Source organism: Malassezia vespertilionis, chromosome 9 (genome assembly GCF_029542925.1).
Source record: "Malassezia vespertilionis chromosome 9, complete sequence".
NCBI classification, from domain to species: domain Eukaryota; kingdom Fungi; phylum Basidiomycota; class Malasseziomycetes; order Malasseziales; family Malasseziaceae; genus Malassezia; species Malassezia vespertilionis.
In genome coordinates this window covers 319,637-331,856 of record NC_079255.1, presented here as the reverse complement: position 1 = coordinate 331,856, position 12,220 = coordinate 319,637, and the positions used below count along the sequence as shown (strand labels likewise).

Sequence of the window (12,220 nt, the reverse complement as noted above, 5' to 3'; positions counted from 1 at the left end):
GAATGCGCAAGCTGCGTACGTACCTCTAAGAAACTGACATCAGGGTGAAGGACTACCACGTAGAGCCACGCCTGGACTACCGCACTGTGTCGGCCATTAATGGGTGCGTGGCGCCTCCTCGCTGACCTCAGCCCGCTCGTAGTGCTGGAGAATGTCAAGTTCCCCTCGTACAACGAGATTGTCTCGCTGACCCTGCCCGACAACTCCAAACGTACGGGCCAGGTGCTAGAGGTGTCTGGATCCAAGGCGATTGTTCAAGTTTTTGAAGGCACGTCTGGCATCGACGTAAGGGACACGCATATTGAGCTTGCGCGTCACTCGATGCGGCTCCCTGTGTCAGAGGATATGCTTGGCCGGATCTTTAACGGCTCGGGTAGACCAATTGACAAAGGGCCCGAAGTGTTTGCCGAGGACTTTTTGGACATTAACGGTGCGCCGATCAATCCTGCCTCGCGTGATTATCCAGAGCAGATGATCCAGACGGGTATCTCGACGATTGATGTGATGAACTCGATCGCGCGTGGCCAAAAGATCCCCATATTTAGTGCGTCGGGTCTCCCACATAACGAGATTGCCGCGCAGATCTGTCGCCAGGCGGGTCTTGTGCAGCAGGCCAAAAGCAAAGGCGTGCTGGACGACCACGCTGATAATTTTAGTATTGTCTTCGGCGCTATGGGTGTAAATATGGAAACGGCGCGGTTCTTTAAGCAGGACTTTGAGGAGAACGGATCTTTGGACCGTGTCACCCTTTTCCTGAACCTCGCCAATGACCCGACCATTGAGCGTATTATCACGCCGCGTCTCGCTCTTACTACTGCAGAGTTCTTTGCCTACCAGCTCGAGAAGCACGTACTGGTCGTGCTCACGGACATGACCTCCTACGCAGACGCGCTCCGTGAAGTCAGCGCGGCGCGTGAAGAGGTGCCGGGTCGTCGCGGCTACCCCGGTTACATGTACACGGACTTGGCCACGATCTATGAACGCGCCGGCCGTGTCAAGGGTCGTGCTGGCTCTATCACACAGATCCCGATTCTGACCATGCCGAACGATGATATCACGCATCCCATTCCCGACTTGACTGGCTACATCACCGAGGGACAGCTGTATGTCGACCGGCACCTGAACAACCGTCAGATCTACCCTCCGATCAATGTGCTGCCGTCTTTGTCTCGTCTCATGAAGAGCGCGATTGGGCCGAAGCGAACGCGTGCAGACCATTCGGATGTGTCGAATCAGATGTATGCCGGCTATGCAATGGGGCGCGACGCCGCTGCAATGAAGGCCGTCGTCGGTGAGGATGCACTCAGCCGCGAGGACAAACTCACACTCGAGTTCATGGAGCGCTTTGACCGCGAGTTTGTTACGCAGGGTCCGTACGAGTCGCGTACCATCTCCGAGTCGCTCGATTTGGGTTGGACGCTGCTGCGTACCTTCCCCAAGGAGATGCTTACACGTATTAACCCCAAGATCCTCAAGGAATACTATTCGCGCAACGCTTCTTCGACCCAGCAGCCCGACACTGACAAGCCGAGCGTGACGGATCGAGAGGGGGCATAGAACTTATTTCGTTGAAGAAATGAGCACTGTGTGTAGAATGAAGATCGTGGATAAGTCTGTAATGCCGGCTAAGAAAAACTGTGTGATGCAGCCGAGTTTAGCAGAGTATGTCATGTAGCCTAGGTTGATCTACACCTCGCCAATGGAGCGAGCTAGCGCCCAACTCGCCTTTTCACTTTCTACCCGGTCGTGGCCCCATTTATTTCACATCTTCGCGTTTGGCTCGCCCTCGGCAGGACGCAGGACACACTGCTGCGAGGCACTCGCAATCAGCGTCCCCTCCTCGTCGTACAGCATGGCCTCGGTGAACGTACGCTGCCAGCCCGCAGCAACCGGCCTAGCCTCGCGTAAGTGCCATGCGTTCATATCAAACACGTCGGAATGCAAACGCAACGCAAAGTCCATACTCGATGCAGCCGATGCAGCTGCGAGGTTTAACTTGGCCATAGACAGCGGCATGAATGCAAGCATTCCATCCATAGCCAGTGCAAGGCACGCCGTCTGCGCAATCGTGTTAGAAACGGGCAGCAGGCCATCCGGGCTGGCCTCCGACATGGTCTCGGAGCCGTTATTCTTGGAAAGAGGTTCACGTGCACGGAACCAATCCCAGGACCGACGCTCGAGGAGCGGCAATCCGTCCTGGGAGGTGTCGGTATTGAGCATGCCCATAAAGTTCTCGGATAGTATGTTGTCCTCAACAACCCTGCCCTCAAACAGCTTGCTCCAGAGATCGAGGAAGTCTTGGTAAATGCCAACGACGCTTTCATCGACTTCGCCCCTTTCGATACGCATTGCCACATACGTATCGGGGTCCATCAGCTGCTCTACATTGTTGGTGGGCTTCCTCGGCTTCGGCTGGTAGTGCAACACGGAGTTCACTGCAGCGGGATGCTTGTTCTCAGCACGGCTCTTTTCGAGCGCGGCCTTGGTCGAGTTCGGCGAAGCAATCATGTCGAGCGTCAGTGCGAGCACCGAGCGGAGGTCACCCTTTTTGCTGCGTTGCTTGACAATGACATGGCGAGTGACAAAGGTGCGTGTATCACGCATAGGCGTGACATAACACACAAATGGCTGTGAGAGTGACGCAGGGCCAAGGAACTGTCCGACCACCGAGTACGGCACAAGCCGCGCCTCTGGTGAAAACGTGTGGCCGGCAGAGATAATAGCCGTTCCGACCGCGCAACCCCCATACGCAATCGGCTGCAAATTGCCAGCACGGCCGGGCAGTGAAACGCCCTCAAAAACCCAGGGATCGTTGGTTTTACGCACGCCAATAAGGCGAAGAAGACTTGTATCGCCCATTTTTTTATTTTTTTTATTGGTGTGGGGTTTCGGCTGGTTTCAGCCAGCCGTACCAGCCTCCGGCCGCAGGTCGGTCGACCCGCCGGCAAATACGTTAGTAATGCTCACGCAGGCCCCCCGTGGATTCTCCTGGGGAGAAGGCAGCCAATCACGAGCCTCTTGCTCCACATAACGCGTGCTGACAGTGACGTCGACGCGGGCCTGGCTTCGCCCGGCCGAGGCACGCCCACAACGCCGCTGTTTTCCGCTCCTTGCACCTGGACTCACCTGGACTCACCATGTCTGTCGAGTACGTATGGGCGATGCGGCACGCTTACCTTCAGAATCAATCCTCATTCACAGCTCGCCTTTTCGCGTAGGTATCCCTGCATAAAACGTGCTAACCCCCAGGTCCTCTGACGCAGGTCGCAAAGAAATCAATGATTCTCACGAACGGCAACGACCAGCCGGTTGCCTTCAAGGTGAAGACTACCGCGCCGAAGCAGTATTGTGTGCGCCCGAACTCGGGCCGTATCGAGCCTGGTGAGCGCGTGGAGGTCCAGGTGCTCCTCCAGCCGATGAAGGAGGAGCCGCCTGCGAGCGCCAAGTGCCGCGACAAGTTCCTCGTACAGTCCGCCTTGATCCCGACCGACAAAGAGACGCTCCCTATCAACGAGTTCTGGGCTGTCCAGGAGCGCCAAAAGGATTCTGTGTTTGAGCACAAGCTTCGCTGTGTCTTCCTGCCGTCTTCCAGCGCTACGGTGCCGGAAGAATACGAGGGCGATGCCCAGGCTGTGGCTGGTGCTGGTGATGTTGGCGCCGGCGCTGGTGCTGGCACTGCCTACATGGGCTCGCGTGGCTACGGCGGGAATGATTTCGCGCCCCGCGCTGGCGCCGGTGTGCAGCCCCCTATCACCGCTGGCTCGTTCAGCGCGGTGAACACGCCCGCCTCGCAGCCTGTGTCTCTCCCCGCTGTCCCGGTCGCCGCCAGCTCCGAGGACCTCCAGTCCGAGGTGCAGCGTCTCCGCGCACAGCTCAACAGCCGCACGCAACTCGAGTCGAAGAAGGGTGGTGTTCCGGTGCACATTGTCGCCGCCATTGCGATCGCCGTGTTTGCTGTGACCTACCTGTTTTTTTAAGTAGGGGAGGAGCAGCAAGCCGTCGCACCTTGTCCTGCCCAACACTTGTCCAGCTCTACCACCGGTACGTGCATGACAAGAAAGGTATCAAGGCGTACAGCGAACCCTACTGGCAGAAGCTCCACGCATGGTGGGCACGCAAGTAACGCTGTGAATGCGACCTACATATTTCTCCTCCCCTGTCGCTATATAGGCTATAAAAAGCAACCGTCTTTTTTGTCTTGAATCGTCACGGATCCATCTCTGTGAGTACCTCTTCCAGCGCGGCCACACGCAGCGGAATCGACAGCTCATCCCCCGCCGCAATTGCGTGACTGCTGTGGACTGTAGCGGTGCCGCGCCATGCCATAACCAAACCGTGATCGACCATTTCGCCAAGCAACTGCTTGACGCCGTCGTCGCTCGACACGGTAAACTCTTGCAGTGCGCCGCGCACAAGTTCGGCGTACGCCGTGCGCGGTGCGTTGGCAGGCTCCGCGTCCGGCGCCGCGCCTTCCGCAGCGCCAAGCTGCAGCACGGCGAGCTGTGCAAACAGCGTGCGGGCGCGAGCCGTAATGGTATTGAGGACTTGGAGCGCCGCGGCAATCGAGATAATGGGGATAGGGCCGCTCGTGCCGGGCGCACGTCCTCGTGCGCCCCGTGCTGCAAGGTCCAGCGCGGGCGGAAGGCGCAGTGTGGCAAGCCCGGCAAGCTGCGAAGAGAGCGACGCGGAGGACGTCATGGTAGCGCCGCGCGAGTGCAGCATCTCTGAAATGGGGGGTATAAACGTAGTCACATTGTGCCACAGCCATGGCGCTCGCACATCGCGCGCATGGGCGGTGTAGTGCTCGGCATGGCCCGAAATTCCATGGCTAAACGCGCCGGCAGCACCGTCGAGAAGCAGGCCGGCATGCACGTGCGAAACGCTCGCGACAATGTGGATGTGCGGGCAGCGTGCAAGCGCATGCAAAAGAGTATGTAGCCGTGTGGTGTGATATAGTGGACTGTCAAAAGCAAGCAGGGCGAGAAAGAGGCGCTGGGGGTGCTCGGCGCGTGGATGGCGCGCTGTGTGCTCCAAAAACTGAGCGATTCGGTCGGCACGCTGCAGCACGCGCGACAAGCGCACGACTGCATGCTCTGCAGACTGCCTGAATGGCGGTATCGTGGGTATGTGGATGCGCAGTGCTTTTTCGATCGCATCCAAGAGCCGATCGACGTTCAATGCACGGCCTGCGGCGCCTTGGACAAGCACTGCGGCGCCGGCGTGTTTTTTCGCGCCGCTCTCGACAAGGTGGTGTAGGACACGCATCCTATCGCCAATCCCATAGAGCATGATATTAAAGCCCGTCAGCAGCTGTGCAAGCATCATATCGATCCTGTCTGGCCGCAGGTGCAGCTGCGATGCAAGATGCGAATGCAGCGTGCGGGCGGGCGGATCCGGCGTGCCGTCCTGTTTCGAGGCTTGGGCTATGCGGGGAAGTTGTGATATATCGAGCGGCCCGAGCACCTGCGAGATTTTTGTGCCGGACGTACCACGCAGGAGATCGCGGCCGAGCTTGCGGCTTGCAAAGTTGCGGCGGTGCGAATTCGACAAGAACCATGCATCGCTCGAGGTCGGCCGCACAAACGACATGGCTTCAAACGCACGTGTCTGGGTGCGCTTGGTAGATCCCTCGCCTGTGCCTCCTTCCTCATCTTCCTGCAGCGTACGCGGCGATGAGCTTGCACGCTCCGTCCGCTTGCCAAGCATGGCCGGAATGTGGAGTGGGTCCACGGTGCCAATTTGCCCAATTTGTCTGTCTGGGCGTGGAGGCCCTCGAACGACGACGAAATGGAGTGGAATGCAGCGACGAGCGGCGCACGCCGGGGATGCTGTGCGCTTTGGACAAGCGCGGGTGCTGCACAGACGAGGGTTGCGGCACATACACTGGAAAATGTGCGAGAGAGCTTTACAGCGAGAGGAATGCGTGGGACAGTGCGTGAGACAGTGGCAAGGAGAGCTGTGGGGACAGTTGCGAGGACGTTAGCCACTGCCTCTTCGTCCGGGCCTACCCCATCGTCACTCCCAACGTTAACGCAATCACTGCGGGATACTGTCTCGCAGCGCGACTACCCAGCCTACCTGACGCATATAGCATATCCCCCTGCGCTCCAGCCGCACTTTTTCGCGCTGCGTGCATTCCACATCGAGCTTGCATCGCTCAAAGATACGCTCAGCAACGAGCTAGTCGGCCGCGTGCGTATGCAATGGTGGCACGACGCGATACGCAATATTTACGACGTATGTCCAGTCTCGGCTAACCACAGAACCAGCCACCAAAGCACCCAATCGCCCTTGGACTGCGTGATGCCGTCATGGATCCTCAAGTTCTTCAACACGGCGGCCTTGTAGAAGACCACTTTCATGCGATCATCGACGCACGCGAAGCAGAGCTCGGCGATCCACTTGCGCCGCCCACGCTAGAAGAGCTCGAGCGGTATGCAGAGTCGACCTCATCGCGCATGCTGTACCTGCTGATGAATTTGCAGGGCGTTTCTGAGCGCTCGATGGACGAGCTGCTTTCGCATCTAGGCAAGGCAGTCGGGCTTGGCATCCTGGTCAGTGCCTTGCCGTTCCACACGCACCCACCGCCGCGGCCCAAACACACGGGCGGCAGCCACCCCGGTCTTCCTGGCGCGTCGCGATACGCTCCGCAAGCGGACGGCGTCCCACGTACACCCACCCTTCCTCTCCCTCTCGAGTACCTGTTGCAGTGCAATGTCACACAAGAGGATGTATTCCGGCATGGAATCGGGGCGAACGGATTACGCGATGCTATTTTCTACACTGCTACGCGCGCAAACGACTACATTATCACTGCACGCACAGCAATTCGGGACGTATTCGGCGGCAAAGTACCAACTGCCGCGCTTGGGCCAGTCATGCTGGCCGTGCATACCCGCCAGTTTTTGAAAAAACTCGAGGCACATGACTTTAACCCATACCATGCCAAGGTCCAGCAGCGCGACTGGCTACTTCCTTGGCATTATTGGCGTACGGCGCGCCGCGGCATGTTGTAGGAGTTGCGGCGCTGCAGACTCGGCATCGGGCGCTATTTGTTGGACGCCGAGCCGATTGGCACGAGGCCCGATCGGATATAATGCAGGAACGCCGCTCTTCTCCGTAGCGTTGAGCTTGGCCTTTTTAAACCCCACTACGATCCGCGACGCAACGTGAGATGATGAACGGGGCGTCATCGCCGAGGCGCAAGATACGCAATTTTAAAGGGCTTCACATAAAAGACCCTTCGGCGGCACGGTCCATGGAGCAGCCAATGGACGACCTTGAGCGCCGCTTTGGCCGCCTCGGCCAAGCGCATGATCGCCTCGACTTGCCTCAGTGGATGGCGTCGCAGGCACCCGCGGCCAATCCCGCTGTGCCGCAAGGTGTGGCGCCCGCCAATTTTTTTGATCCGGGCACGCCCGAGCGGTACGATTTGCAGACAAACAACCTGCGCACGCTTTCCGAGCTAGGTGCGGGCAACGGCGGCAGTGTATCCAAGGTCGAGCATATACCTACAGGTGTGCTGATGGCAAAAAAGGTAGTGTTTATTGATGCCAAGCCGGAAGTGCGCAAGCAGATTTTGCGTGAGCTTCAAATCCTGCACGAGTGCAAGTCCAAGTACATAGTTGGGTTCTACGGCGCATGCTTGAGCGATATTCACATCTACATGTGCATGGAGTACATGGATGTGGGTTCCCTGGACCGTATATACCAGCGGCACGGCGCGATCGACGTGGACGTATGTGGAAAAATTGTCGTCACGGTCGTGCATGGCCTCAGCTACCTGTACGAGGTCCATCGGATTATCCACCGCGACGTCAAGCCAAGCAACATCCTTGTGAACCGGCGCGGAGAGATGAAACTGTGCGACTTTGGTGTGTCGGGCGAGCTGACCAATTCCATTGCAAATACGTTTGTCGGAACCAGCACGTACATGAGCCCTGAGCGGATTCAGGGCGACCAGTACTCGATCAAGTCCGACGTGTGGTCCCTCGGCGTTACCATGGTCGAGCTTGCCCACGGCTGTTTTCCGTTTGCGACGGATACCGACGAGGCTGCTGTACAGAGTAGCGACGCTGCAGACTCGTACAAATGCCAAAAAGGCCAGCCAATGAGCATTTTGGAGCTGCTGCAGCACATTGTATACGAGCAGCCCCCACAGCTGAGCGTCGACATGCATTTTCCTGAGGCCATGGCCGACTTTGTGAACCAATGCCTTTGCAAGGATCCTACTCTACGACCCACACCTATGCAACTGATGAACCATGACTATGTGCGGCAGTCTAAGCGCAGCTTTGTGGACATGGCGGGATGGCTGAAACGCCTGGGCTATTGATACCGAAACGGCCACATACTAACGGCCCGTGAACTTTACAGCTGCCGTTGCCAAGTCACTGGACCGGCCCCGTTGTGCTTACCACGACACCAAAAAGTACGCATGCGTGCGCCTTGGGCGCTGGTGCGCCTCCACATGGCTGTGCCCTGCGTGCACACGCATGCCCCAGCAAACACTCGCGTGCGATGGTCAGCAAATCCCTGCAAGGAGCCGATACATGCAATTCTAGCCAATCATAAATTAAATATAAGGATGTACATTACCACGTGGTTATTAGGGTGCTCTTGCCTGCGGCCCAGTGTCCTGCGGCAGGTCACCGCAATATTGAGGGACGCGCGTAGAGGCATTTTCATCCCAGGCCTTGTACCGCACGCGATTGAGTATCTCTTGATTCTGTCTATAAGAGTTCTCAGCCCGTGGCTCTGAGACTGCATGGTGCTTTCAGAGACGACGTCCTACTATCCATGGGCGGCGAGGTGCAGCACAATAGGCACCGCGGGCAATGTATCGCCCAAGTCGCATCCACCACGGGATACGGCCGGCGACGCAAAGCCAATGGCGCGGAAATGGGCAGTCGCGATGCATCAATTTGACCCGTGCCATTTGAGTGGCTGCGTCCAGCTGTTGGTCGGCCAGATCGTTTGCTTACTTGCACAAGACACGTCTGGCTGGAGCGATATCGAGGTGGGTGGATGTCGCGGCTGGGTCCCCACGAGTTTCCTCATGGATCTCTCCGTGTGGAACTCCAAGCGCATGGAGAAGAAGCTACCGACAAGCACGCTACACGACTCCTTTGTACAGCTGACCAAGAAGGAGCAGGAGCGCCGCGCAAGTGTACCCAAAGCGCTTCCCCCCCTCGTGCTTCCACAGACCTCTGCAGACGCACTGGCGCCCATGATACGCAGCGCAAAGTCGCTTTACAGCGCATTTTGCGCGGTGGATACAAAGCTCGATACCCCTGGCCGCTGCCACGACTTTCTTGGGTGCGCGCGTTTTCTTCTACGCGACACGCGTTCCACAGGTCGGCCCCAATCCATTCCCGTCCAGGAGTCTTTGCACACTCTCCAGGAGTTACTCTCGAGCTCCATTCACGAGCTGTTTGTACGCGCCCAAAGCCATGAATGTGCACTGGCCGTGGAAAGCTTGAACAGCTCGCTGCAGATTGCGGCAAAGATTTACCTGGACTCGCACAGCCAAGTCAACGACCCCGAAGTCGGCTCGGACGAGACCCTGTCTACCCAAACGTCGTCTTTACTGGAGGAAGAGTCGCAGCTGGACACATGCTCGAGCCTGCGCGACTCGCTCAGCTCGTCCGGCAACAGCCAAGGCGAACTGATCGCCGCCAATCCGCTGGATTTCAACTATGTGCGCCGCGACTCGATCGAATCGCTGTTTAACCCCACCCTTCTCTATGCAACGTACGGCCTGCTTGACTTGAGCACAGCGCAGATGCTCGCATGTGCACATGCTCTTCACGACCAGATTTCTTCGATGCTGACTGCATTCCTGGGTCAGTTGCACACGTTTGAGAACATTTCGATTTCCTCTGCGCTCCAGCGCCTCATGGACGTTGGCTTGGACATGTTCTTGAGCGCTCAGGGGCTGCGCACAATTGTGGACTGTGTGGCTGAACAGATCGACACATTGCACGTCGCACCATCGCTCGCAAGAGAGCACAGACACAATCAGGTGCTGCTGACGAGCTCCATGACTGCGTTCCGCTCGAATGCGACCTACCATTCCGAAGACAAGAGCGCCGGTGTGGTAATTTCCGGCTCGAAGCAGAAAGCGCTTATGATTTCCAACGCCTCTGTCTTGCTGCGCTCCGTAAACAAAGTCATGCGCACACTCAATGAGCTCTTGGAGTATGCGCCAAGCGTTATTTTCCATGTGCAATCCCCAAAAAGTTTGTTACGAGTGTATGCCGACGTGAAGCGCAATGACCAGCCCGAAGAGCGCACCGTTTCGTCGCCTCATTTGGCCACGCCTTCGCCGAGCAAGGACGACGTTTCGTCCTACGGCGACGACACCTTGACTGTACCGCAAGCGGACCTTACCACCGCCCTTGCCAACTTTTTATACACAAACCAGGACGAAGCGCCTAGAGAGACTACCCATGCACTGGAGAAAATGTCGCCGCGGTACAAGTGCCAGCACGACTCGATCTGGGATACGTGGGAAGACGTCTTGCCACCGGCGGCCGATGCAGACGCTACCAGCAACCCTCCAATGCGCTCCTCGCAAGATCTCGTCTGGAACCAGGAAGGCCACGTCGTCGGCGGCACACTCCCCTGTCTTCTGCAGTGGCTGAACGCGTCGAACCGCGGCGGGCAAGACAAATCGCTGAACGCCTTTTTCCTCTGTTTCCGCACCTTTACCGAGCCCAAAGAGCTTTGCAAGGAGCTCATTCAGCTCTTTACCACTTCTGTCGAGCACCAGGACTGGGCAACGGCGCTCCATGTTGTTCACTCCATCTTTTCATGGCTCAAGTACTACTGGCTTGCTCCTCAGGACTTCATGGTCCTGCCTTCTTTGCAAGCGTTGGTCGAGCAGCCACACGCGCCTGCGATCCAATCTTCCATCGACGCACTCGCAGTCCTGCTCCGCTGCCGTCATAGTCTCGGCGACGGCGTACAGTATCCTGTGCTTGGGACTGATTTATCCGCACACGGCCGTGGACTTCGCATGATTCTCCAGACACCTTCCAACGAGCGCCAGCAGCTTGGTTTAAGCGGCAATGACGGCGCGCATGTGCCGCTAACCGATACGTCAAGCATGTACTCCATTCCCTTGCCTCCCAAACTGCGTGGAAGCGGGCCGGAGACGACGCCCGTCGTTTCAAAGTCGCTCCTCTCTTCGCTGCGCAATGCATCTTCGCCTTTGCTTGTCAATGTACTGGATTTTGATGCCACAGAGCTTGCGCGGCAGATCACCATTGTGGAAAGCCAGCTCTATTGCTCCATTCTCCCGAACGAACTGCTCTTCCGCACCACGCCATACACAGCCGACGAAAGCGCAGATGCAAGTCCGCTCTCCGACGCCCAACACATCAAAGCGATGTCCACCTTCACCACACAGCTCACCAACTGGATCGGCGAATGCATTCTGCGCGAGACGGACATTTCGCGGCGCACGCAGCTCCTCCGCTTCTTTGTTCGCTTTGGCAGCGCGTGTCTTGCCCTGCAGAACTACAACCTGCTCATGGCCGTCCAAGGCGCACTCAACTCCTCCACCATTTTGCGCCTGAAAAAGACGTGGGCTGGACTTTCGAGCAAGACGCTGGCCTTGTTTGAAGAGCAGCGCAAGGTGCTGGAGCACACGCGCAACTTTGCTACCTATCGTGCACAGCTGCGACAAACCAACGGCCCGGCGCTGCCGTTTGTGGGCCTCGTGCTTACCGACCTTACCTTTTGCATGGACGGCAACCCGAAAATACGCTCGTTTGGCGCCGAAGAAACGCCTGTGATCAATTTCGTGCGGTGCTTCAAGCTTGCGAGCATCATAAATGACATGCAGCGTTTCCAGCGCCCCTTCCCACTTGTCCAAGTTCCCGAGATCCAGCAGTTTATCCACGATTTGCGCGCCGAGCTTGATGAGGCATCCTCGGACAATTACGCGGCCGCAGCTGAGCAACTGTACCAACGCAGTCTGTGTCTCGAGCCGCGCGAATCTCTCACGCACAAACCGCGCCAGCGCAGTGGCAGCATTGTTTCACTGCCATGGTCAAGCTCAAGGCGCAGCTCCTCGGACAATGTGTCTATCTCGGGCAATGCAGTCAAAACTGCCGACGCGAAGCAAAACTTGTTCGACACGATCCTGAAACGATTGTAACATAACACATTATAAGTATATACCTACATACAGCCACGAATATGGATTCTTTAC

At 57.5% G+C, this 12,220-nt stretch overlaps 7 protein-coding genes across 7 annotated transcripts; 5 read left to right on the top strand and 2 right to left on the bottom strand.

The window, feature by feature from the left end:
* Positions 1-99: 99 nt before the first annotated feature.
* Positions 100-1,557, top strand: VMA2 (Vacuolar ATP synthase subunit B; the record flags this gene model as incomplete). The annotated part of the gene is made up of 1 exon (XM_056208772.1): positions 100-1,557. One exon carries the CDS (start codon positions 100-102, stop codon positions 1,555-1,557), a length of 1,458 nt encoding a protein of 485 aa, XP_056064747.1.
* A 204-nt stretch (positions 1,558-1,761) lies between these two features.
* Positions 1,762-2,859, bottom strand: MVES1_003961 (uncharacterized protein; the record flags this gene model as incomplete). The annotated part of the gene is made up of 1 exon (XM_056208771.1): positions 1,762-2,859. The coding sequence occupies one exon, from the start codon at positions 2,857-2,859 to the stop codon at positions 1,762-1,764; it is 1,098 nt and encodes a 365-aa protein (XP_056064746.1).
* A 278-nt stretch (positions 2,860-3,137) lies between these two features.
* On the top strand, positions 3,138-3,977 carry SCS2 (phosphatidylinositol-binding protein scs2; the record flags this gene model as incomplete). Its single annotated transcript, XM_056208770.1, has 3 exons — positions 3,138-3,148; positions 3,202-3,214; positions 3,264-3,977. 3 exons carry the CDS (start codon positions 3,138-3,140, stop codon positions 3,975-3,977), a joined length of 738 nt encoding a protein of 245 aa, XP_056064745.1.
* Positions 3,978-4,206: 229 nt separating this feature from the next.
* Positions 4,207-5,706, bottom strand: ORC2 (Origin recognition complex subunit 2; the record flags this gene model as incomplete). The annotated part of the gene is made up of 1 exon (XM_056208769.1): positions 4,207-5,706. One exon carries the CDS (start codon positions 5,704-5,706, stop codon positions 4,207-4,209), a length of 1,500 nt encoding a protein of 499 aa, XP_056064744.1.
* A 213-nt stretch (positions 5,707-5,919) lies between these two features.
* On the top strand, positions 5,920-7,016 carry MVES1_003958 (uncharacterized protein; the record flags this gene model as incomplete). The annotated part of the gene is made up of 3 exons (XM_056208768.1): positions 5,920-5,931; positions 6,061-6,237; positions 6,264-7,016. The coding sequence occupies 3 exons, from the start codon at positions 5,920-5,922 to the stop codon at positions 7,014-7,016; spliced, it is 942 nt and encodes a 313-aa protein (XP_056064743.1).
* A 242-nt stretch (positions 7,017-7,258) lies between these two features.
* STE7 (mitogen-activated protein kinase kinase) lies at positions 7,259-8,335 on the top strand (the record flags this gene model as incomplete). Its single annotated transcript, XM_056208767.1, has 1 exon — positions 7,259-8,335. One exon carries the CDS (start codon positions 7,259-7,261, stop codon positions 8,333-8,335), a length of 1,077 nt encoding a protein of 358 aa, XP_056064742.1.
* Positions 8,336-8,914: 579 nt separating this feature from the next.
* Positions 8,915-12,166, top strand: BUD5 (Ras guanine nucleotide exchange factor bud5; the record flags this gene model as incomplete). Its single annotated transcript, XM_056208766.1, has 1 exon — positions 8,915-12,166. The coding sequence occupies one exon, from the start codon at positions 8,915-8,917 to the stop codon at positions 12,164-12,166; it is 3,252 nt and encodes a 1,083-aa protein (XP_056064741.1).
* Between the last annotated feature and the right edge of the window lie 54 nt (positions 12,167-12,220).